The following is a 25,080-nucleotide window of genomic DNA, read 5'->3' as shown; positions in this document are numbered from 1 at the left end:
GGGTAAAAACACTAGCGTCAAACACCAATACAGAAATTACAAACTTTTTCATCTTTACAGTTTGAACAATTTGAGTGACTTTTACACTACTCAATAGTTTATTTAAGGACAAAATATAGATTGTATAGCATACCAATTTTTACATAAGGTAAAAAAGAAGGAATGAAAATCTGCAGTTTTCTTCAATATAGTATTTTGTCTCTAGTAATTTATGGAATTACTTGGGGAAAAAAAACTAAAGGTACATACGTAACAGTACCAAAGAATAGAGTGACTAATCCTGCCTCGCTCCAGCATCATGTGGCAAGTTTTCTTCATCACATTGGATGTCTGCATCATCTCTAAATAAAAATGAATGTGGTGTTTCTATTGCTTTCACCTCCATTACTCTCTGAAAAACAGTAAGAACGCAGTTTTACTATTGTAAAGATACAGTGTTTTTCACTTTTTTTATAGCTGTGTATATAACCTCAGACATCTTACCTGAACATGTTGGTATCTTTGCTCTTTTACCTGTTTCTCTCAAACGGTATAGTGTATAATTGTTTCATTCTTATTTCGAGTTTGTATACAAAAAAAGGCTTTCTGAGCTTTCTCTGTATAAATACCGTATATGTTCACTAACTAGTCTAAAATAAGACACCTACTTAGGCTTTCAGCTAAAATTGCAATCAGCAGTGTTTGATAGGCACCAGACTGAAATCTAGGCTATTCTGTTTTGAATGTGTGGTTAACAGTTTTGACAGCAGTGTGTTAGCATTTGAACAAAGTGCTGTAAATCTACAGTGTTGTGCACGTTGTGGTTAAAGTCAGGGGATAAGTGTGTAGAGTTCTGAAAACTGTGTTCAAGCAATGAAAAACGAACTAGAGTTTGGTCCACATGAACTGCTGCTGTGCAGACTGTAGTTAGAGTTTTGCACATGTGACTCCAGTTGTGCCCACTGTCGTTTAGCAATTGGAAAAAACTGTAATTGTATATATTTGTAATACACTTTTAGAGTGCTTACAAGGCTAAATAACACAAACACTATCTTATACTCTCCTGTTTTTGAAATTCCACAATAAAAACCCATGTTCAGCAATAGTATAGGTACTCTTGTTAGTCCTTTCAGTAAAGGCAACAGTCATGGTGCATTAGCGTAGGCCACAGAGATAAATGCCAGTGCGTGGCAGAAGCTAGCAGGTCACTGCATTTATTTAATGACCTTTTGTAGGTCTGACTGATAGGTTTGTAGCAGAATACTAGAGTGTGCTTCACAATAACTGAGAGGTGAATTATTTATGGGATTAGATGGCATTAGTTAAGAGATTTTGAAAATGTTTGCATAAGAAAGGGAAATCAATATTTTAAAATGTGTGTGTGTGTGTGTGTGTGTGTGTGTATGTGCGTGTGTGTCTATTTTGGCTTGTTAAGAGAGACATGGTCTGACCTGTAAGAAAGAAATCAGTGTTGTGTTGTTTGTCATCAGCTGTTTGTCTTCCTCATCCCTTAGCTTCCTGTTATATGACTGGCTATCAGCCTGATGGCAGTTCGGTAATGGTGTCAGCGGACTTCAATTAGCTCTCCGCCATGCTTGATCGCACAGCCCTCTCTGCTGAAGAGGGGCCTTAAATTATCTGAAATGCCAGAGCCATTAAGTGTGAATGGTTAATGGGAGTTTAAACAGAGAGGGCGCAAGGAGCAGACAGACAGGGCACAGTTACATCATGCAAGTGGACGGTTTCAGTCTTTGTTTTTCACTCTTTCCCTGTCTGACTGGCTGAAGGTGATAAACACATTACATGTATGTCTGTAGAGGTGGGGGATGAATTTTCTGGCAACGCAGTGCAAATTACTTTCCTTCCAAAACTCTTTGGTTCATCTGGAACAGAAGCATATTTTATTTCAATTCACTTCAATTAACTTAATTTTACCCCCACAGTCTATGAGTCAAAAGAAAGATAAAAGATGTAAGGTAAATCATTAAATCATCACAGTTTAAAAATGGAGAACAGTGTTGCCATGTGCAATACACATTGACACATTCTACATTTTCTTTTATACTCATTATTTAAGATGTTTATTTATTTTGCATCAGTACTTGTAGACATTCCTTACCTCTCAAGATGGGTTTCAGAATTGGTCTCAATTGACTTTATTAGTAATGATAGCGTTATTGATTGTGTCTGAAATTGTTACGGCTTGACATTCGTATTTTAGACAGAATAATGTACCAGTATGAATGTAGATGTTTTTTTTTTCTTTCTGTGAATATAGCAGCGCCAATTCAGACCAACTCCTCTCCGAGCTGCAAGGGAAACTTCTAGCAGCCAGAGGAAAAAGGATAAATGTGGGCCAAGAGACATGCATAAGCTTTATAAGGCAGCAGGTGGTATTTTCCACACTTTCAAGTATTAACACAAAAAGGCAAAGCCGATTGTGTAAGCGTGGGGATAGCTATAGTGTGTGGATATTGAGTATTTTTGGACCATAACTAAGAGCAGAAGTATAAACTTTGCATGACGACACTACCTCTAGGCCTAGATAGAGTGGGCACTTCTCCCCCTAAGCATGTGAGACTTATAGAAGCTGAGAGAAGAGAATTTATTTTTATCTCATCAAATAACCCAGAGGCACAAAACATCTACCGTGCTCAAGGACAATCTTTCTTGGCCAGGAGAGATATTTAGGCATAAAGCCTGCCAGTGACAGTGTGCCAGATCAAGTATTGGCATATCTAGGTTGTCTAGACACAGCAGGTGTCTGTAAATAGAATCCATTTATTTCTGTCTCCCAGCTCCTCGAATGTCTCTGCTTTACAGCCAACCAACACTGACTGCCAAACAATACTGAATGCACAGCCCGTCCTCACCAAGAAAACGACCATATGGGTTGATTATGGAAGCAGCTCATCAGGACCGACAATTGGAGTCTTTGGAAATCAACCTATAATGTTTAGATATAAGGATGGCATATGAATGGATGGATAGAGATAGAGTCATATTTACAGTTTGCTTATAATGAACCAACACTTTATGTTACATGATCAAATAGAAATATGTTGAATTAAGCCCACCTATTAGGTTATAACAGAAACGTAAACAAGATAATTACAGTTAATACAACTGACATGACTTTACAATTGAAAGGACACTGACTACATGTGGAAATTATAGTTGAGTGTCAATAAACTAAAACTCCCATTCATCTCAGGAAAAAAACAAAAAGGTGTTTCAACTTGTCAATATCACCTTTAAATGGGTGGCCCCCCTGTAATCAGTCACTGTTGTCAGGGATCCTCCCTCAGAAGTAAGCTTCAGAGCTGGTGTTTCAACTGCAAACTATGACATACACAGTGAAGAGTTTTTTCCATCGCTTTCATGTAGTACCTATGGTGCATTGTATTGATTACAATGTCTGGAATCTTGATTACATTGCCGGTTGTACTTCTTAAAGAATACATTAAAAAGGATGCCTGCACATTGTGTAGGTTATTGTTGTAGACATACAGATGTACAGTACCAGCTTATATATCAGATTTCAAAATTAAAGCCTTTCAATTAACTGCTAAATAGCTCAATAAGTAAATATCTTATATATAATATATATAAAACAAGGAAAAAAAGAAATGCTAATTAATTAATTAATTAATTAATATACACTATTGATTATTTATTTAATTATTTATTGATTCATCTTAGCTATTGGACTGATGATTGCATGTCACCACCATTGCTGTGTTGTTGTTGTTGTTGTTTTATTCATGTTACGTTTAGTAACGTTTATCCATGTCATTCCACACATAATTAAGTTTTCTTGATTTGATTTGTATTGGCAGCTTCACCAGCTAACATTACTAAAACCACAGTATCACAATATATGTCACATGTCAGTGTCACCTTTTGGTTGTTTTCAGCAACGGGGGGAAAGAGGTTGTTAGGGAGTGTGGTTAGGGATGGCTGGCGGAATCTCCAGGGCGGTGGAGACGTCTGATGGCTGATGTTGTGCAGAAGATCTCCCACCTGCCCGGAATAATCTCCCCCTTCACTTTTTTACGCAGGACAGTCACCTTTTGTCTGCTAAATTAACTGTAAAGACAGCTAAACAAGGAAGGGGGAGGGAGATTTTCGGCACGAACACCGGTAACGTTAACAGTGATGTACGGATGGCCGCTGTTCTGAATCGTGTGCGTGGGGTGTGATATGGTCTGTTTCCCGACGGATCATTAAACTCCCATTAGCGTAGTTAGCACCCGGTGTTGGAGTTTGTGCTTGCTGGGTTTGGATTGCTGTAATGATAGTGGCTGACCTTGAATTATAACTAGTAAATCTACCACTGCTATGGTTGTAAACTATGTGCTGTACTAGAATAGTGATATTGACAGGCACAGCAGCAGTAACTAATTGGGCCGGGGATAAACTAAAAAGATATTTTGCATCAGAAGATTTTGAAGATCCACAAGTTAAACCACTGCCAACTGGGTTAGTTAAGGTCACTGCCTCTGACCCTAACCCACCCCAAACCACTGCCAACTGACTTTAGCCAAGGGTGGCACTGACACACACACTACACACACACACACACACACACACACACACACACACACACACACACACACACACACACAAGCAAGTTGAAAACTGTCCAAGGTGAATACATCAGTCACTCTTATTATGAAAGGGAAATGAAGGGTGTGATTCTGTCTGACCTATCAGCTTTAGTTTCCTTCCATCAGTTCCATCTTCTCCATTCCTGTTATTACTCCTCCTCGCCATAATAATTGTCACACACACACACACACACACACACACACACACACACACACACACACACACACACACACACACACACACACACACACACACACACCCCAATGGGAGACAAATTAGTTGAAAATGTTTTTTTATTTCACAGATATCTCTCCAGTATCATCATTACAGTCTAATGTGGTATTTTATTGTAAGAGTGGTGCTCAACACACAATTAACAGACCCGTTATAACACTTTTCCACAGACTCTGTGTATTTCCGAGCCACTTCATAGAGTTCTATTACTTTGACTTTGTGCATCATAAATATGAAGATATGCTGCTCAAACGAAATGGACTTGGCCTCAGTTCACAGCTTTCCTACTCTCTGATCCTCTCTCCCTCTGGACTCGTCACAAATAAACCCAAATCCTGCCAACTGACTGATGCCCACGGCCCTACAGTACACGTGGACTTGAAATGATACGTGACAACCATTAGCATTTTAATCACAATGGCTACTGATTTAATTTATCTGCTGCTGAGTCAAATGTTGTAATACTGAGACACACTAGATCTTTTAATAATAAGCTCTGTCTTAGCTTTGGTAAAATATGAATTATTGGCTATATCAACAAACAAATAAGACTCAGCTGTTGATGCAGTTTGAGTCTTCTCTGGTCAAGGAGTGTTGCAGTTTGTCGGTGTAAGTCCCAGATCGACCTCTGGGCCTGCTTGGCATTGGAACAGATATTATTATATTTTAACATTTCTCTTTCCTTTAGTCTTACATCATGTTTGTTAGACACTCAATACAGCAAAGCTTCTCACCCACACTATTCTAATAACCTTGGCTTAGTTTGAAAGCAAACAACTGAAGTAGTCCTGACAGGTTTAAAATAGACTTTGGAGTGGTATAATTCATATGGGAATTATTTTTTCAGAATTAGAATACTTTATTGATCCCCTCAATCCCCTAAAATTATTTAGTTGCAGTTGCTCACAGTCACATTCAAGGTAAAATAAGAGTACGAAAAGAGCAAGTCAATAAGTGTATACAGTAAACAAGTAATATATTCACAATAAATGTTAAGTATTTACAGACAGTATTAAAAATCCAACTGACTTCAATTTATAAAACAGTAATGTTAAGAAAAAATACAAATTGTTTTAGTATAGCTGTATATTTGTGTATAGAATCAAATTTTGTCCCTATTGTTGATAAGAGCAGTGGTTCATACCGGACCATTATCCTTACTGTTAGTTTTCCAGGTGTCAGAGAACAGCTGCAGGACAGCTGTGTTGTTTCTGTTCTGTCAATTCCAGCAGAGCAGACGTACATATCTTGTTGTGGATAGAATACGTACTGTGGCAGACTGTGGGTGTCATCATCAATCACAGTTCATATAGCTTAATACTGGCATTGACGCCTTTCTTGAATAGGATAAACGGTGCAAGCAGAGGCGTGAAATGAAGAACAAGGATAGATTGGCTTGGTGTCAGTCAGTGTGACCACTAAAGGTTAGTTGTGCTGCCTTTGTTTCTGCTATCTATTCCTTTTTCTTTCTTTATTAAATCCTCTATCCAAGGTTACCATGATTTGGGATTTATCTTTAGCAGGGTATCAGAATTAAACACAGTTTGGTTTCAAATTCAATTTTGATTTAGTCAGTTGTTTTGTATAACTATGGTAGTTTTATTCTTTTTTACTTTGCTGCACTACCTTTTTAGACAGGCTTGGAGCGTATTTTCTGTGAATTTATGTTCACTTTTAGTTACTGTATAAGCCTCCTTTTATTTTTGCTACAGTCTGCAGCAAAATAATTTTTTTTTATCATATTTTTAGTTTAGGATAATACAAATCCTGATTCTATCTTGCTGTGTTAAGCACAAACACAGTAGAGCCTCTCTCTACTCCAGTGTACACACCTGCAAATAACACCTGAAGTCATTACAAAGTGAATGTGACCTTCCGTACTCATGTACTATCTAGATTTATGAGTCTTGTTTCTGGCGAAGAATGAGAATAAAATTGGACACATTTATACACTGCTGTATAAACAACGGAGTGAAAAACAATGCATCTACATTGAAACATCTCTCCCTCTCAGAGACACAGACATGCACACACACACACACACACACACACACACACACACACACACACACAAACTTCTCTAGTTTTAGTGAGGAATTGCTGTTGCTGCTTATGTTCGCCCTGAATTGCCGGGTTGCTCGTGAGATGACGCCAGCAGCTGAGACCTCCTACTGGTGATTCATTGCTTTAATCACTCTGGCTCTCCAACCTCTTACCAACCATGGCAGGGTTTGACACATCACTGCCTTCTCAGAGCATTCGCACCATTTGTCCTATTTAGGACACTGTCTCTCCCCTTGTAGACAATTAGATATTGGAGGTGCAGTGTTGTGTAGAGCTGGTAAAATACAGCCCAGCTGGCGTAGGTTGAATTGCTGTAAAAATTGATACGTGGTCAGCCCCAATTCACCGGAGATGATGGTGGTTTTCTACGTCATAGACCTAATCTGAGCCCATCACTGGATTATCACAAAAACTGGTGATGTCGATGTGAGTCTCATCTAAAAACTGGCCAGCTTGTTACCAGCTTTCAATTCCTTCCCTCTTGCTCTGCCTCCACCTCACTCTGTTTAATTCAAAGTGGTCTTAACATTATATCCACAGCAAAACAGCAACCTTTATAAACCTCTATTGATTTTGCCCTGGTCTGTCTTTTTATTTCCACATAAGGTGTAAAGTGGATAAGCTCAATCACTCCCCTTTTCTCCATTTGCCACCTACCGTGGAGACCTCAGTGGCTCTATAGACACACTGGTGGATCATGAAGTCCTATCAAATACCAACTACAGATGTATGTTGAAACTAAGGTGGTGTCTAGCTACAGTAGGAACTGTGCCACTTTGGTGAAACTTGTGGGAAACATAAAAAGGAAAAGAAACCTTACAGGTTCACTCACAGAGTACATAAGGACACTGACTTGTACTGTATGTGGCGAGTCAGATGTTTGTTGGCTAAGAAAGTTATCCTGGGACTCAACTCTCACACAGAGATGAAAGCTTCATCTGAAGTCAGCTCCAAACGGATGTGACTGCTCATTAAATCCCACTCCTAAGGTTTCCAGTTTGCTTTCCTTGCTTCATTTGTTGTCCGACTTTCCACCACTGTCCTCGCCTGCAATGTCTTCCCCAGCAAAAGCAGGGCAGCAAATGACATGTACATGTGACGGCAGATCATAGTGAGTGAATCTGTTGAGATGTCGCTGCAGAGGAGGTGAGGACATCAGCAAGTAAGGCATGCAGCGGGAGGCCTTCAGGGTTTACACGCTGTGGGACATTGATGTTTCACTCCCAGTGAGAGAGAGAAGGAGACCAGGAGTCAGCTCCCACAAAGGGAAGCCAAGATATTCAGCCAGAGAGGCTTGAAAGAAGTGTTGTTTCTTTACTTGCCAGTCTTTACAAAGAGTGCAGAGTGTTTTTAGGTTTTGTGGGATGCAATGAACCTTCTTTGATACACTGCATGGCCAAAGTTATGTGGACAGCAGAATATCTCTGATAAATCACCTTCTAAATCTGTCGGCATTCATATGTTGCGTTAACAGATTTCACTTCCCAAGATGTTGGAATGTGTTCTGCACAAATGTTCTCCCATTTAGCCACAAGAGCATCAGTGAGGTTGGCCACTGATGTTGGGCGATAAGGCCAGGCTCATCCCAAAGGTGTTTGATGAGGTTGAGGTCAAGGCTCTGCAGCACTGCCATGTTCTTCCACACTAACATGGGAAAACCCTTTTGTGCATAGCGGAGTCGTAGAATCAAATTTAAAAATGTTATGTACCACCAGTAGTTTCTTCTGCTAGGACAGAATGTCTGTGCTGTGGCTGTTGGCTGCCCGGTGTGTTTTTGTGACAGTAAGCCACAGAGAGAATTTCTGTTTGGATTACAATGCAGGGATCAGCTCTTTTCTGTCTCTGGGAAGATGCTTTCGGGAGCTTGTCTTCTCTGTATATTCCACGCCCTGCTGTCACAGAATGGGACTGTAGGTCTGTCAGTCACAGTGTCAGTATTAGGGCCCCCAGTGGCCCCCACGGGCCTTTCCCCTTCGGTGTTCCTTAGTGATGCCAGTCTTAGATGACTGCTCCTTTCAGGCTGAGGGCTTCTGGCTGTCAAAACAGTCTGCTTGACAAAAGTGTTTGTCTGAAGAAACAGAAATGTGTGTGTGTGTGTGTGTGTGTGTGTGTGTGTGTGTGTGTGTGTGTGTGTGTGTGTGTGTGTGTGTGTGTGTGTGTTTGTTTGTTTGTTTGTTTGTGGCTCCATCATCATATTGCAAAGTGACAATACATTTCTTGCTTAGCCCATTTTTCCACTTCTGTTCACACATGCAAACAACCACCCAGTTAGATTCAGTCATAAAAAACAAAAACCACAGTAATTGTAATTCAACCTATATTTTTTTCATTTAATTAAGGCACAGAATGAATGCAGTATATAAACAAGGAAATACAAATAACAATGTGCATTGTATTTGACCTTTTTTTTGTTTGTTTGAATTTAATTTTTAATTCCATTATCGAGAGCCAGAAATAGGCAGACCAAGCAGGTGCACAGAGCTGCAGATTCAGTTGGATTAGCATACTACCAATGCTTTCCCTTACAGAAGGTCATTTGGTTTAAAGGAATAGCTCGACATTTTTTTGGTCCTCAATAAAAAATCTTATTTTTCAATCAGTCGTCTTTACATTTATGACTTAACAAACAAAAAACAATGGGTTAATCAGTAAGCTTTATAGGTGTATTTTTCTTTTAAGATTGGAGAAGCTAAACTAATCTCCTCCCAGGTTTTCAATATTAGAGTTTGTTCAAATAATTTGACTCCACTTGTTCTATTTTGAGAGAGATTCTTTTGCTACTATTTCCAAATCCCACACTGACACACCCAGAGACACTTTGTAGCTGTCACTTACACACTGCAGAGATGCCGAGGGTCAGGCTCCGCGTGCAGACAGCGCCATGATTTCCCGATGTTGGTATCGCTATGTGCTTCCTGCTCCTGTGTGTCAAACCACACAAGAGTAGGAAGTCAATCTCAAATGTAATGAAAATGCAAATTGTCTTTCTTGTGTCGACCTGCGCTGTCAATCAACATCACAATACTCTATCGCGTTTCAACGTCCCGCAATCAACCCTGACGTGAATGGGACAAATCACTCAGCTATTCCTTTTCCCTCATTCATTACAGATAAATCAATCGCCCTCATTGTTATGTTCTCTCTTTGTGGCTGTTCTCTATTCCACCATTGATTTTTGTCATCCCTCTATTTGTCTGATCTGTTTTGTCTTTATCCCTCCTTTCGACAGTTTCCCTCCATCCCATGCAGAGGGACGTTTGTATTATTGGTATTAAAATAAAAAATAAAGTTGGTGGAAAAAAGATAAAGGAAGCTGGAGGTGAACGGGATGATTAATGATTTGTAATCAACTCCAGGCTCTGTTTTCAGTTACAGTTCAGAGGTAATGGATTGTTTTTTTTTTTGTGGCCAGCTCCAGACTCCCAATTAGCCCATCTTTATTTGGGAGACCAGGCAGGGCGGAATGGAAGGAGTGAGTTTAAGACAAAAACGGAGTTGGTCTTACTTAAGAAAGAGAGGTTTATTACATTGGTCTAATTTCCTCATTTTTGTTTGAACTTCTGTGCAGCAGAAAATGGTTTAGATCAGCTCTAGCTGAAGTTTAACGTGTATTAGTCAAGGGCAGTTTTTAAATTTGATGGAGCAGTAACAAAGGAGTTTTTGCCACTGGAACGTGAAATATTTGTGTTGTAGTCCAGACGCCCTTTAGCATGAGTAGATTGTAGTTCATCTTGCAGTATGCACAGCAGCTGGATTCTCATTTGATTTAAAGGAATAGCTACAGTATACATTTTCTTTTGGTTCTTATGGATTCTTGCGATATCTCGAGATAACGTGAGTACGGCGGGAACACATATCACATGAAAATCCCTCTTGTCAGGCTTCAAGTAATACTTTGTATTGCGTCTGAACTACGTGCTAACCGAACCAATCAGCGTCCGGTGAGGAAGTAGCTGTGCCAAGAGAAATCTCAATCATTCCCAATCTTGCAGAGACGGAGAGTGTAGGTATATGTAAGGAGATAACATAGGCACAGGCTAATTATTGCTAACTAAAATGATAGTTAACATTGGTAATTAAACCTAAACAGCTAATGTAAGTCGAAACTGCCTGCGAGCTTCTCCTGTACTATACGGTAATTCCTCTATTGTGAGACAGTAAGTCGCTCGGTTATGACACAATCATTAGCCTATTTTCATAAAAACGTCTGCTACGGAGCCATAACGTGAGGTACAAGGTAATGGAGCCTTTTACACATTGTCGTGTTTCTTTAAAAATAAACAATGGACAAATAGAGTCTTTACACGCTTCTGATGTAAAGTTATTCGCTGTCAAAGTGACGTCAAAATGAATGGCAGTCAGTGGAACGCTAACAGAAGGTGATGGCTTTGTAGCATCAAAATGGCGCCATAGGAGGTTTGAGTTCTGATGCAAAGCTTACCCCCTTGGTGTGATGGCCGCAACTGTTCATTCAAAGCAACAATGGCTCACATGATAGACAAATGGCTTATCCAATCAGCTGCCAGATATTTCTTTTTTAAATGCCTGCCCTTTTCCAAACAGTTTTCAAAGACAGCTTCTCAGATGGTTCTGTGTTAACAATGTACTGTATGTGTGTTATTAAGCAGATTTACTCATTAAACTGTTCAGTTATGTGGACAGGCCCATATATTTAATGCCTTCTCTAAATGTTTTCATCTGGGTTTTTTTTGCAGAGTTTGTCATATCTTAAGAACTGCGAGAAATTATATAATTTTCCTTTTTTTACTGTCCAGTTTTTCCTCACTGCCAGTGAAAATTATATTAGATTGGCTGCCACGGGTATGCGATTTGTCTACGTGATCAGAGTTTGGAGTCTGATCTTATCTTAGTCTTTTGTCCTTACCTCACCCCCTTACCTCTTGTGACAGCAACATACCTTTTTAATGACCAGCATAAATCACCCGATTAGAATCGTATTTTGTTTCGCTGACTCTTCTTACACTTTGTTCCAACGAGATGCATTTAGAAATGAGGAAGTGCCTCTGACCTTTGCTGGCTCCAGAAGCAGAAAATCAATTTATGCTGCTGTCCCGATAAACAGCTTCTCCATCTCACAAAACAGGATCATTGGCCTCATCCAGACACATAATGCCTGTAACACCAAAATTTAGGGATAGCCAGTATTAGGCAAAAAAATTTTTTTAGTTAAAAACTAAATTTGTGGGACCATTATGTTCATATTTAATGGACATTAAAACATACCACGGAGTAATTTATAATCATAGTACTAGGGTGTTTGTATAAGTAAAAACAGCAAACAAATACTGGCGTTCTCTGTCACTATAGATGCTAATCATTATTTCAATATCATGCAAATTCATTTAAATCTGATGTTCAGAATTTCAAAAGTCAAATAAATCTTTACCTCATTTACTATAGAGCTTTGAAATGTTAAGAACATGTTCAGAACTTTATCTATTTCATTACAAACTAATCGGATATATTTGCAAATAAGGCAAGTGGGATATTGAGATTAAGGGCAACATTATCAAACATGAGACTGTTGAGCGTTGATTAGTTCTATAATCGCTCATCAAATTGTTGTGTTTTTGGGTTAGGGTTTTCTTCTCAGCGCATTGCCATCCGTCATGTGTATCTCATTCTCAAATTTGTTTTTCTCCCTCCATCCAGATTTGTTTAGACACTTTAACATGTGAAAATCAAACATGCTTGAGATAATCCTATGGCCTGTGCACTGACATTTGCAAGCAAATTGATTCTTTATCCCTCACACACCACGAGATTGTCAGTACCAATCATCCAGCGCCTGTCTGTTCTGACTGTGTCTGGTCTTAAAAAATGGTCTAGAAGAAAATCAGGCTGCCAGCTGGGTAGTCGTACTGAAGCATAATAAGTGTAAGTGTACGTTAACAAACAAACAAAAAATGATGCACACATAGTCCATGCGACATGAGAGTGGCACAGCAAGCTCAAGATCTAATGTCCTTACTTTCAGCCACAATGGGCTGCTCCAGTTTTTAAAGATTTAAAATATCAATTTATTAAAAAAAAATAGAAGCACTTAAAAAAAGTATAGTGTTCTACCCAGTCTCACTAAAAAGATTTATTTTAAGTATAAGTATTGTGTCTTCACAATTAAAACAACATAAAATGTTTAGCTTTTTCTTACTACCAAGATGCATTTTTATGTATTTTTGCTTATGCTTTTCACAGTTGTAGCTTGCCTACAGTGAACTAACTCATATGAAACACTGGTTTGGACTGTTAATTTCAGAGTCATTACTCCCCCTTTGTAAGAGAGGTTGTTGTGGCGAAAATCTGATGACAACTTTGTGGACCAGATAAAAAAAAAAAAAGTTCTTGTGAATCAGTTGAAACAAATGTCCCTGTATGCTCTCCTCCCTTTGTCCCTGTCTGTTGATAGATCAACAGATCATGCTCGATCGGGCCGCCTTCTAGTTTAGTCATCCATCCTCAAAGGAAATGTGAAAGCATACAATATGTAAGAAAATGCTGTCCCTTGATCTTTATATCTCTTGCTCTGTGTCTCTTTGTGAGTGTTTGTTTTTAGTGTGTTCTTTACAGTCCCCTTTGTATTCTGCAGTTTTGTTGTATTTGTATACTGCTTTATGCTGTATGATGTAGGGCAGCGTTTGAATTTTCTTGGATCTCTTTGTCTTTAATTTGCATGTTTTTTTTATTTAACTCAAATTAAATTTTTATTTAGGTATTTCACTTTTTCCACATTTTTTGCATGGATTTCTTTCACTGTGGATATTATTAGGGTTTGAATGGGACATCATAATCACACAGACACAGCAGAGAGGAACTGTGCTGATAATGTAACCGTTCATGGGTTCCCTTCATCTTGTACAGTCTGAGAGGCCATTACAGCTGGTGTTGGATTACTCCTGAAAGAACATATTGATGGGTCTTTGGCTGCTAAATATTTTGACCACATTTGCCAAAATGCCATATTGATTAGCTGACAGATCACACATCCCTAAACTATTGACTAGTCTATAGTTACATATGTCAAGGTCAAGGCCTGCAGGAAACAGTGGGTACAGAGCCAGTTTAGGCATACACAGCCTATGGCTTTAGGGTAAATCTAAAACTAGCATTGCACCAGTACTATATTATACCATAAAGCTACAATATGCAAAGTTTTTAAGCAAATATAAAAATATATAAGTAGAATGAAATACATATTGTGGTTATGCATTCATGCCCTTGCTTGATTCTGACGTTATAACCATCAACATTTGCAACATTGTAACATATTATAAATGATTCATTAAAGGTCCAGTGTGTAACGTGTTTAGTTGTTCATTATCAAAATCTGTGTTGCCCGTTCACAAACTTCCTTTTCATGAATATTTACCACCACCATCAATTCCAAGTAATCCTTTTTGCTTGAAATTTTACATTTGCATTTGCATCAACTGCGCCATCTTGAAATACGTTAGCTGGTAAGGGACATACAGGACATACTGCTCCGCCTTTTGTGTTTTCGCTGTCACGTGATAAACTCACAGGTGCTGCTAATGCTGCTAATGGGTATTGTAGCTTCCCGGCCCCGCCAAGTTTGAAGAAGGAAACATGGAGGACCAAACGTATTCAAAATCCAAATTTCAGGAACAGGAGTCTTCTTCTTTGCCCAGAAAAAGAAAAAGGATATTGAAAAGAGCAAGAGACCGGCTTTTTGAAGCTTGAAGGCTACCGTAGCTGTAATACGTACTTTGAACTGCATGGTACGAGAGAGTTGATTGTAATATATGATCTCAACGCTAGTTGGGTGAAATTCCTACACATTGGACCTTGGAGATTGTGCCAGGAATAATGTCTATATTTGCTTTGTAGGAGTCAGAAGGTTGAAACCGTGTGGCATTGGGTATTCTCTCTTTCTGACAAAATGCTTTTTAAATGTTAGAGATTTCTACTACTGTGCATGCAGGTGCACGAGTATGACTGCATATCTGTGTGTTTACACAGTTGCGTGGGCTAAAATGCATGCTGCCAACACACACACACACACACACACACACACACACACACACACACACACACACACACACACACACACACAAAAGGTGTAAAACTCCCATGTTGGCCCAGTGGATTCCCGCTGATAGAGCAGAACTATTCCCACAACCCGCAGGGAAGGATCGCCTGCATGGGCAGGCTGTCAGTCAAATCCACATGTACCGGGGTAAGTGATGCATGAAGGGAGTTTGAGATTTCACTGTCATCTTCAGTCCAGTCCTTCTGCCTCCATGTCTGCTCTGCTGGCCACAAAGACTGTATAATCTGTTCCACGACTAAAGAGACAAATAATTTAACAGAACAAAATCTTAGTAGTCACTGAGAGACAAAAAGTGTATATATATATATATATATATATATATATATATATATATATATATATATATATATATATATATATATATATATATATATATATATATATATATCAGTATGGCACATTTCCCTGTTTTTTCAAATATTACACTACAATATTACTACTACTTTATTACTACTACTACTGTCGCTGCTGTGCCACCTGCTACAGTAACACAGCATGCCACTGGGTGCCGCTGTTGCATCCTGATTACGTTCGCTGTCCGTGGTGCTGAAATGATCAACTGCGATGCTCAATCCAGGGCTTACAATATTGTTCCTCTGTCATTCACTACCAAATAGACACACATTCACCTATAGATACGAATGTGCATAAAACGAGTGCCTTAAGCAATAAAAATCACTCAAATCACTCATTCCACTTCCAAAGGCTCCCTGTGGTTATTAACGGAGCCGGTGATCTACTCCAAAACTCCTGGCTACAGTTTAGAATCCCATAAGGAAATGATGCTTTGTTAGGCTGCATATAGTAGGCTAGAATAAAAGTAGTCTACAGTAAACTGGTAAATGCCTTTTTTGTACTGGGGCAAGAACATAGAAAGTTAAGGGTTTGCGTGTTAATTGATTGCTTTTTATGTCACAATTTAAAGCCGTAGATGGCGACGTACAGAGGTGAATGCGGCTGCGGAGGCTTCAGACCATCCGGATCTGTCCATCACTGTGCCGCTGGATCAGTGTCAAGTCAGCTAGAGGAAGCCACAACGATACAGGAAGTAATGTGGATTTGCCTCCCAAATAAAATAACTAAATGTGTTCGCACTAAGTAGTTTAGATGCTTAAGTCTATAGCCTCTAGAGTAATCATGCCATCAGGGCCTCTTTAGAGCTGCTTTGTAGAATATTGTGTTTAAATATTTGAATTCCAGCACATGTAACATCAAACATAACAGAGACCCAGTAACAAAAATATACTGCCTAATACCCACTGGATCATCGGGTTCCACAGAAAGCAAATCACTTACTGTACTTACACTCTCTTTTAATGTAATTTTCATTTTTTTAAACTTTAATCAAGTTTAAAAAATGTGTTTCATGAAATATGAAAGATAATCAATGTATGAAAAAGCACAAAAACAAAGAACAATGATAAAAACCTGTCTCCATTTACAAATTTATTTTAAATATTAGTTGTCAAGTCTTATTAATCCTCTGTTACGGAATTTGTGATTTAGGGTTTAATAGTCAAACATGCTACGACTTAACATTGTTTATTGTTTTTACTTTGCTATATGACATTATTAGAAATGATCATTCATGAACAGGGGTATTATTTTGAAAAGATCAACCGGAGGTTTAAGACTCTAAGCTAATTTGCCTCTTGAGAAGTGAACGAGTATACGAGGCTGACTTGCCACACTCGCGCTGGCTTCTCCGTGAAGTTAAAACGTCCGTGAAGCTGGCTCTCCCCTCCGTAAAATCCTCCACAGTGGCAACGTAGATATCAAACGACACACATTTGTACCTACATGTTTTGACAACAACGGTATATTTTTTTGTAAAGAACTCACATTGGATATGACTCCAACGGTCGACACCATCTGCAGCGACTTCACCTCAGATTCAGAGTGGTTGCTTGACGTCGGAATAACGCTTTAAATTATATTTTCAGACACGGGAAAGGAGACTTGCTGAATGAAACTTCCCACCATTTCCCCCGGAGTGATAAAGAAGCACTTCTGGGTGCCGTGTTCGTTTAAAATAACCGAGTTGACAGCCGCTTTGGACCTCTGGATGGGACGCAGATAAAATGTTTGGTCACGTCAAGTTCCAAGTTGGGAGATTAGCAACAATGTCAGGGGTTGCTCGTTTTGGAAAATGATTACTGGCAGCACCGACGGTAAAATAATGGTCAGAAGATGTCTAGTAACGTTCAAACCGTTCAGGTAAGAGACAAAGAGATGACGACGATATTATGTGCCCAGTTTCCTGTTTAGCCTCTAGCATTGTTGTTGGTTATTGAATAAAATGTGTTTTTCACTGCTTACATGCACTACCATGGCATTGTGTATATGATGTGGAGCCAAGGTGTGTGTATGTGTGTCAGCACTCCCTTAAACACCCACCCACACACACACACACACACACACACACACACAACCATACACACACACACACACAGATGTTTCTCCACTAGATGAATTAGATTAAGACCCACCTGGAAAAAGGGACATCTTGCAGCTATAAATCATGAAAGAGCCATTGTAAATACGCCTGTACTACCAGTCAGGCGAGCTCTAACTTAGTTTCTTACTGCATGGGTAGCTTCATTATCACTGTGTGGCTGGGCTTTGTTTGTAAAGATAAAAAGGGGAATCTGTTATACGTGTTAACCACTTAAACAGCTGATACTTTACAGTCCATTGAGCTGTGCTGTGCCAACCTGCTTTATTGTATTTGCCCTGATAGTTATAGAATAATAGCAGGCTTTAAATTAAATTAAATGCTTTGCTTAATTATGGGAGTTGCAGATTAATAGCAGCAGTGACTATCAATGGTACAAAAGCTACAGGATCTTCTCCACTGGATACTACCATATACCTTTTACCCATTTTCCACCTGCTCACTGTTGGATTTCCTTAACAAGCTCTCTAGTGGGCTGTAGCAATGATGCAGTGTGGCCTTTGATGGTTACATTCATGCTGCACTGAATTACTTCACCTGCTGTACTCTGCTGTAGATCAAGCACTATTCAAACACACTCAATTAAACAGCTTTATGACCCTGACAACACAGACTAAGAGTGTGTCACAGGTGATTATAGTGTGTATCATGTTCAAAATTAAAATAGATCCCTAGCCCAGATATGGATTTTAATAATTTTACCATGAATAGTAGATTATTTGGTGACATTTTGCCTTCACTGGGCAGTTTTAACAGGACAAAGACACAAAAACATTGGAATAAAGTTGCCTGGCCAGACTTGAACTCTGGTTATTGTGATGATGCATCTTAGATCACTGGAGCACCAGTAGACAGATTTTCAGTGACTAAAGATGTCCAAATTTTGAGGAAAATGAATTGACACGTCTGATCTTAGGCTAGTTCAGGTGTGAGGAAAGGTTTCTTGGAAAACACCACATCTAACATCTACACCATGTCTATCATAACTCTTCTTGCTTTAAAATCATCCACATGTACCTTGAGGCAAAATCTGATAAGTCTATATGTGTGAGGAAGCCAATTAGCTGATAGCAAATCTCTCCTTCTGATCCAATTATAGGGAGCAGAGCATTTACTTTAAGCCTGTTAATTAAAGACTCGTCAGGCAAGACCGGGGCCTAATCCTCTCATATCACCCACCTAACGCCACTTTGGAAAACAGCTAAATGATAAGAGGAAAGGGGAAACGATCGCCCTAGGACAGCATCAGGCCAGCTTGTGCACACCCACATTAGCTGAATATTTTTCTCTATTTTTTCCCCCTTCTCTTTCTCTTTCCATCAATTGCTGTGTTGCTTACACACATTGCTGCTTTTTCCTGCACGCACATAAACACACACAGGATTATTATTATACCTTAGATCACAGAGATAATAAAGTGTATTAGAAAAGGTAATGGTAAGCTGTAAAATCAGCCAATTTTGCTTCACGTCCTCTGTGTAACCCCTTTATCTTTTCAAACCTGTTATTGGGCTTCTTCAGTTTTCCTGACTGTAATAAGACAAGGCACTGAGGATGAGAATGAAAAACATATAATGGAAATGTATAGGCTACACACTTGTCCTAAAACAGGTAAGTGATACTGATTTTCAGCTTCCACCTACAGTACTTTGCTTGCTGACCATATGGTAGTATAGTAAGTGCATATCCATGGAGGTAGAAGTATCTCTGGATCATGGCGGCATATTCATGACAAATGATCCCTTCATTGTAATGATTGTTTGGGATTGGATTCACATCAGTTAATATATTGCTGCTCTGTGGTCCTCCTGACAGCGATTGAGCTATTCTATTTCATTCCACAATATGCCTCGAACAGATGGGGGTAATGTTTTATTATTTTATAATATTACAGTATCCTGGGAGAGAAAGAGAGGTAAATGGGAAACCATAGTGAATGAGCCATGTGCCATCTGCTTAGATGCTGGGACTTGGAGTAAATACGGTATGATTATAATTTCCTCATGTTTTCAGTGTAGATCAATAAAGAAATTCTACTGGTAGGAGTGGTTATTGGCATGCTGACACTTCACTTTGAAGTAGAGCCAGACCAATATGTCGGCGGGCCGATATTAGGCATTTTCCAAACTATCGGTATCTGCATTTATAATGGCCGATAAATGAATATTTAAAAAATAAAAACGGACGAAACACCCTTCAACCATGATATGAGTATTGGCGTTGTATAGTTTGTCCACCAGAGGGCACTCTACAACGTCCCTGTTGGCAATGGTGTTTTAAGCCTCCAACGTCACCTTACAGGCATTAACCCTCACCGTAACCTTAAACATAACCATTGCTGCGGTGCCTGGAAGGTGACCTTTGGGGGCTTAAAAAACCCCAACACCGCACGGTGGGAGGAGGTGTGTGTGTGTGTGTGTGTGTGTGTGTTTTGAGAGTGTGTGAGTGTGTGAGTGTGTGTGTGTGTGTGTGTGTGTGTGTGTGTGTGTGAGACACATGTGAGTGAGACACAAGTGACAGAGAGACGGAGGAGAGCAGGGAAAGGAAATGCAAAAGAACGTATTTTAAATAGCGTTTAAAAAAGATAATAATAACGAAACGCAATGTGCAGCGGCCGGTGTTGATAGTGAGGCAGACCGCCACACAATAGTCTGTGTGGAAAACACTGGGATTTTTTTTAGCAGTGGGGGCAGGTCTGTCCGAACAACAAACCCTCCATCCCCCCCTCCTACCCCCTCTCCCCTCTCCGCGCGCGCCGGCGCCAAATGTTTTACGTATGAAACGGAACTGACACTTTGCTGCAAACTAATATATTTATTCACCTCTATTCACACACAATGAGGCATATTTTCAGTTGTGATTGATTGTATTTTTTGAGGAACTATATATAGGGCACTTAACATCTACAACAGGTCTACACTTAGACTGGACCCACCGCGGTGACATTTTTAGTAGAGCTGTTTGGTTAATAGTTGACTTGGAAGAAAGTGTTTTGACAATAAACTACATCAACACAACAGTATGTGGATGGGCCCAATAACCTCTGAATAGTTCTACTAAAAGGCAACTGCGACTACATTTTTTTTGTACAGCCATATTTCTGATACTGTGGTGGCCATGGTGGGCCGCCACTATAAAATCAACATAGAGGAAACACTGTGATCACAGTGATCATCATCACATGAAAGTGTTGTCTAATAATCCATTTTCTGCCAGCAGTAAATTAAGTTGATTAATCAGAATTGGGGTGTCTAAAAATGTATTCAGACATGAATTACAGTTTGTCTTTTCACAAGTGTATGTATATAAGTGCTGTAATTCATTAGATCAAACTCCAGCAAAATGTAATCTGATCCGCTTCCAAAAAGTATGGAAAACAAAGATAAATGACCAATTTAACTGCAATGACTGTATAGCTGTAATCATGTTTGATGCAACCCATTAGATTAGAGCCTTGATGATGATGCTAATTATTCACTGTCAATATGTTCTTGTGTTGAACATTAAAAAGTTTCCTCTAGAATTGCCACATCCCACTGTCCTTGAAGCGGGTGTATTACAATAGAACTCAGGACAAGACACATTGGCTCTGTCTTGGAATATAAAGTCACCCAGGAGCTTGCCAAACCACCACGCTCTATACTTAACGGATTATTCAACATCATTTTGATCCCTTTAGGTCAATCAGATTGCTCCAGCAAAGGTTCTTTTAAGTGACCATTCTTCCTTGCTGTTGATAGGAACTCATTTCTTATAGCCTCATCAATATTAAGAGGTTTTGTTCAGAACTTAGCGTGACTGGAGCTACTTACCATTCCAGGAAGTGCTGTCAGATTCCACACCAGGCCGTGCATTCAAGCAAACAGCTCTTGCCTGGCTTTAAAGAGAAAGCAATAGTTATGAATAATGTATTCATCTGTTATGTTAACATTCTATTTTCCAACCTCTAGTGCATAAGTTATGAGTTTAAAGTAATGAGTTTAAAGGTTACTACCTGTGCAAGGTAAATAATGAAGTGAATTGTGATAATTATAGCATCAAAAATGTATTTTCTTCCTGCTGTTTTATCATATTATCTTTTAGCAATTCCTCATATGCTGGATCCAATTTGCAACTGCTTGTTTGCTATATGAGCACTATATATATATATATATATATATATATATATATATATATATATATATATAAAAAATTACAATGCATTTACACAAACAAATGTACATGATGCGGACATTTAGGATAATGGCTTCAGCCTCTATATGTAGTATACTGTAGTGTTAGCAATTCTTTGTAACATAAATCTGCCCTTGTACTGCACTACTTTTACAAAATCTTCCAATCATTTCCTCTTGTGGTGTTAGCAGCAGAGCAGCACGTAAGTGGGTCTTGTTACTCATGGAGGCTGACTGGTGTTTTGTCCAGCGGATGAGAATCACAGATAGCTTTGCCTCTCTGGTTCCCCAAAGAGTCTTGGCATCATAAGATAACCTTTGATCCATATACAGTGAAGCAAGTAGCCTAACTAGGGCAGGATTTACACAGATACAGAAGACCTGATTTTTCAACTCTTTTTAGTCTTAAGATCGGATTCTCTCACGGCTGTCTAACAAGGGAGAACCCACACAGAGTCTCATTTTATTTCCCTCTTCTGTGGCACGGTAGCGATTCAAAAATCAAATCAGTGCCACAAAGTGGGGTAAAGAAGAAGTTTATGTTTCAAAGCATGATCTGCACTACAGAGTGGAGCCCACATCCTGATGGATTTTAATATCACCTGTGACTGGTTTAAAGAATAAGTTCTGTAAACGTAAAACAATGCTGACATGCCTATGTGTACATTGCAAGAGTTATTGGTGGTTGGAATTGTTCCTGCTGTCCATACTGGCTATGAGGACACCCACGTAATTTGGCTAACTCAGGCTGCTGAAGCCTCTAATTAGATTTAGTTAAACAGAGGACTGGGTTTTGTCCCCTACATTAGAGTTGTATTAAAAAAGGATCTTCTTGGGGACGTATGGACAGGAGAAACTATTGCTTATCACTCTTTTTCTGTTCATACTGTGTGAGTATTTCTTTTTAAGACAGAATTGAAATATTTAAACCTATCCTTCAACACCTTCATCACTTAGCAGGACATTGTATATACAACAAAGAAGTTTAAACTGTTCACCCTTATTTTGGCAGTTGTTGATGTATAAGTTGTTAGTATGCTAACATTAAAACAACAAACGCTTTTAGGTGCCCTTTGGCTTCAAGTTTCTACTTTTCTACTTGTGATCGCTGCTCTATTTATGCTCTGCCTTCTGGAAGTGCTGCCTGCTGTTTCTTGCCTGTCTCTTCGTCTCTCTTCTCCCCTCCTCTTCTACTCTCCTCCACATTTTCCCTCACCCCCTTGTCTCTGCGTCTCTATTTTCCCTCCCTCTTTTTTTGTCTCTGCCGATCATTCTTTCCTGCAAAACCTGCCTTCCATAATTGCCAGCTTGTGCATCTTCCTACATTCTTCCTTTTTTTAAGCCTCTCACTCTTCATCCACTCCTTTTTCTGCCTCCAGATGTTCCACTTTCCATCTCTCTCTCTCTCTCTCCTCATCTTTTCCCAACTTCTCACCCAAAACATATATTTATCTGCCCTTCCCTATGAAGATGTCTATCTATCTCAACTCCTTTTTCATCTATTTCCTCTCTCCTCCCCCTGTGTTGCAGGATATTCTTGGTGGGAATAGGCTTCTTCAGCCTGTGCTTTCTAATGACCTCTCTGGGGGGGCAGTTCTCAGCCAAGAGACTTGGGGACTCCCCCTTCACTATCCGCACAGAAGGTACTCGTGTGTGTGTGTGTGTGTGTGTGTGTGTGTGTGTGTGTGTGTGTGTGTGTGTGTGTAAACAGTTCCTTCACTGAGTTGTAATGCTGTAAAGTCACTGCATATCGCTGTGCTACACTGTGATCCTGCTGCCACTTCACTGCCATGTGCCACTTTGTCAAAGCTGCACCACCTGTAACTGGAAACATAAAATGGCCTGGAATAGAAGGATGAGGCAACAAAATCGTGAAGTAAATGTAAATTACATTGCAGAACCAGTATGACCAGTGAATTTCATTCAAATAACCTTCAGCAGAAAAGCTGCTTTTTTTATAGTTGCGGTCGAGTGGTGAGTGATAAATCAACATGCTTGTAAAAAAAAAAAAAAAAGAAGAAAAAAAAAAGAACATTGATTTGGTGGGTGGGACATGAGATAGAGACGCCAGCCAATAGCTTCAACGTTATTGGTCTGATCCCCAGCAGTGACAGCAGTGTGTGTCGGTTTCACGCTCACTACTTTTCAGCAGTATATGCTGGGGCTTGACAAATATCATGTCATATGTGCATGACAGATAAATAAGAAAATACATGTGAATATACGTTTGGTGAAATGTTGTTTACTCAGCTGACAGTATACTTTACAGCAAGACAAAACAAAACTATGCATCATTTACAACAGAATGAATCCTCTTAAAGGTGATAGACTGAAAAGAAATCACTTTTTCAAATTTTTTTCTTGCACTGAATTTGATGACTTTAGAGGAACGATAAGCAGTCTAGCCTAAAATGCATTTTACAGCTGCCCTGAACACTCACCGGATTCTCTGTTAGACTCTCCATCCTATGGAAGTCCATTAAAGCCTATATAACATTTTGCTGTAACCACAAGTGGAAATTATGGTACGAGGACGCATTGTATTTTCCTACATTTCCCGAGATTGTCTTGAGTCAGTGGTTGAGTTGAATACAGGAGACTAACATTATCCACTGGCAAGCACAACACAACTTTTCACTAACAAAGATGTGGGCTCGTGAAGGGTCGAATGGGGATCGAGGATGAGCCTGAAGGCGTCAAGGAACCCAGGGAGTGAGACTCGGGTGGGGGCACGTCTGGCTGAGCTTCGGCTTCATCACCCCTCCTGTCTTGTTAGAGACGAAAGGAGGAACAGGATGTGGGAGAGAGGGTTGTGAGAATTAATTCAAACAGGAGAGAAAATGATCAGACATGCCTATATACAGTTAGTCTATATCCACGACGTTCCACTTTTGATTGCTCCGTTGCTGATGGAAATTCCACCGGATGTCATCCTTCTTTTCGGCCTTACGCTTTCTTTGTGTTGGAATTTTTAAACTCCGGTCGATTTATGAGGACTATGATTAACTCCTCCTCGACTCATCTGTCGAATATGAGTTTTCTGACTAAAACAACTTTTGAGGCTGTTTTGCAGTGGCACCTGGGCTCCGTCTGGCGCTTAGTGCCGCCCATGACGATTGTGATTGGTTTAAAGACATGCCAATAAACCAGAGCATGTTTTTCTTCCATCCCGGAATGCCGTGTGAACTAGCCAGACCCTCCTCCGCAGCGCTGTGGAGGAAGGTCTGTCAATGCGAGACTAATATACTGTAGATAGGTGAAGGAAATTGTATTACGGAGGGCCGTGGTCTTGCTCCTGCACTGAGGTTAATAATAACTTTATTTAGCGTTAGTTAGGTTAGAATCATGAGTTTGTATGCAAAGTGGAACTGAGAGAGTAAAATATAGAGGTGAAGCATTACTTCTTTATACATTAATGTCTTCTTAGCATGTTTCTTTGTCAGACATAATTGTGAAATACTGTATAACTGTAGCAA

At 39.5% G+C, this 25,080-nt stretch overlaps 1 protein-coding gene across 1 annotated transcript in view; it reads left to right on the top strand.

Annotated features, from left to right (window-relative positions):
* Positions 1-16,660: 16,660 nt before the first annotated feature.
* LOC114563211 (alpha-1,6-mannosylglycoprotein 6-beta-N-acetylglucosaminyltransferase B) overlaps positions 16,661-25,080 on the top strand; it is a 117,741-nt gene continuing 109,321 nt past the window's right edge. The window contains exons 1-2 of the mRNA XM_028590053.1: positions 16,661-17,194; positions 23,135-23,247. Of these exons, the coding sequence (XP_028445854.1) occupies positions 17,127-17,194; positions 23,135-23,247 (181 nt within the window). The 5' untranslated portion in view covers positions 16,661-17,126. The remainder of the gene's footprint in view (positions 17,195-23,134; positions 23,248-25,080) is intronic.

The sequence above is a fragment of the Perca flavescens genome, chromosome 2 (assembly GCF_004354835.1).
Source record: "Perca flavescens isolate YP-PL-M2 chromosome 2, PFLA_1.0, whole genome shotgun sequence".
Classification (NCBI taxonomy): domain Eukaryota; kingdom Metazoa; phylum Chordata; class Actinopteri; order Perciformes; family Percidae; genus Perca; species Perca flavescens.
This window is presented reverse-complemented; position numbering and strand designations above follow the sequence as displayed.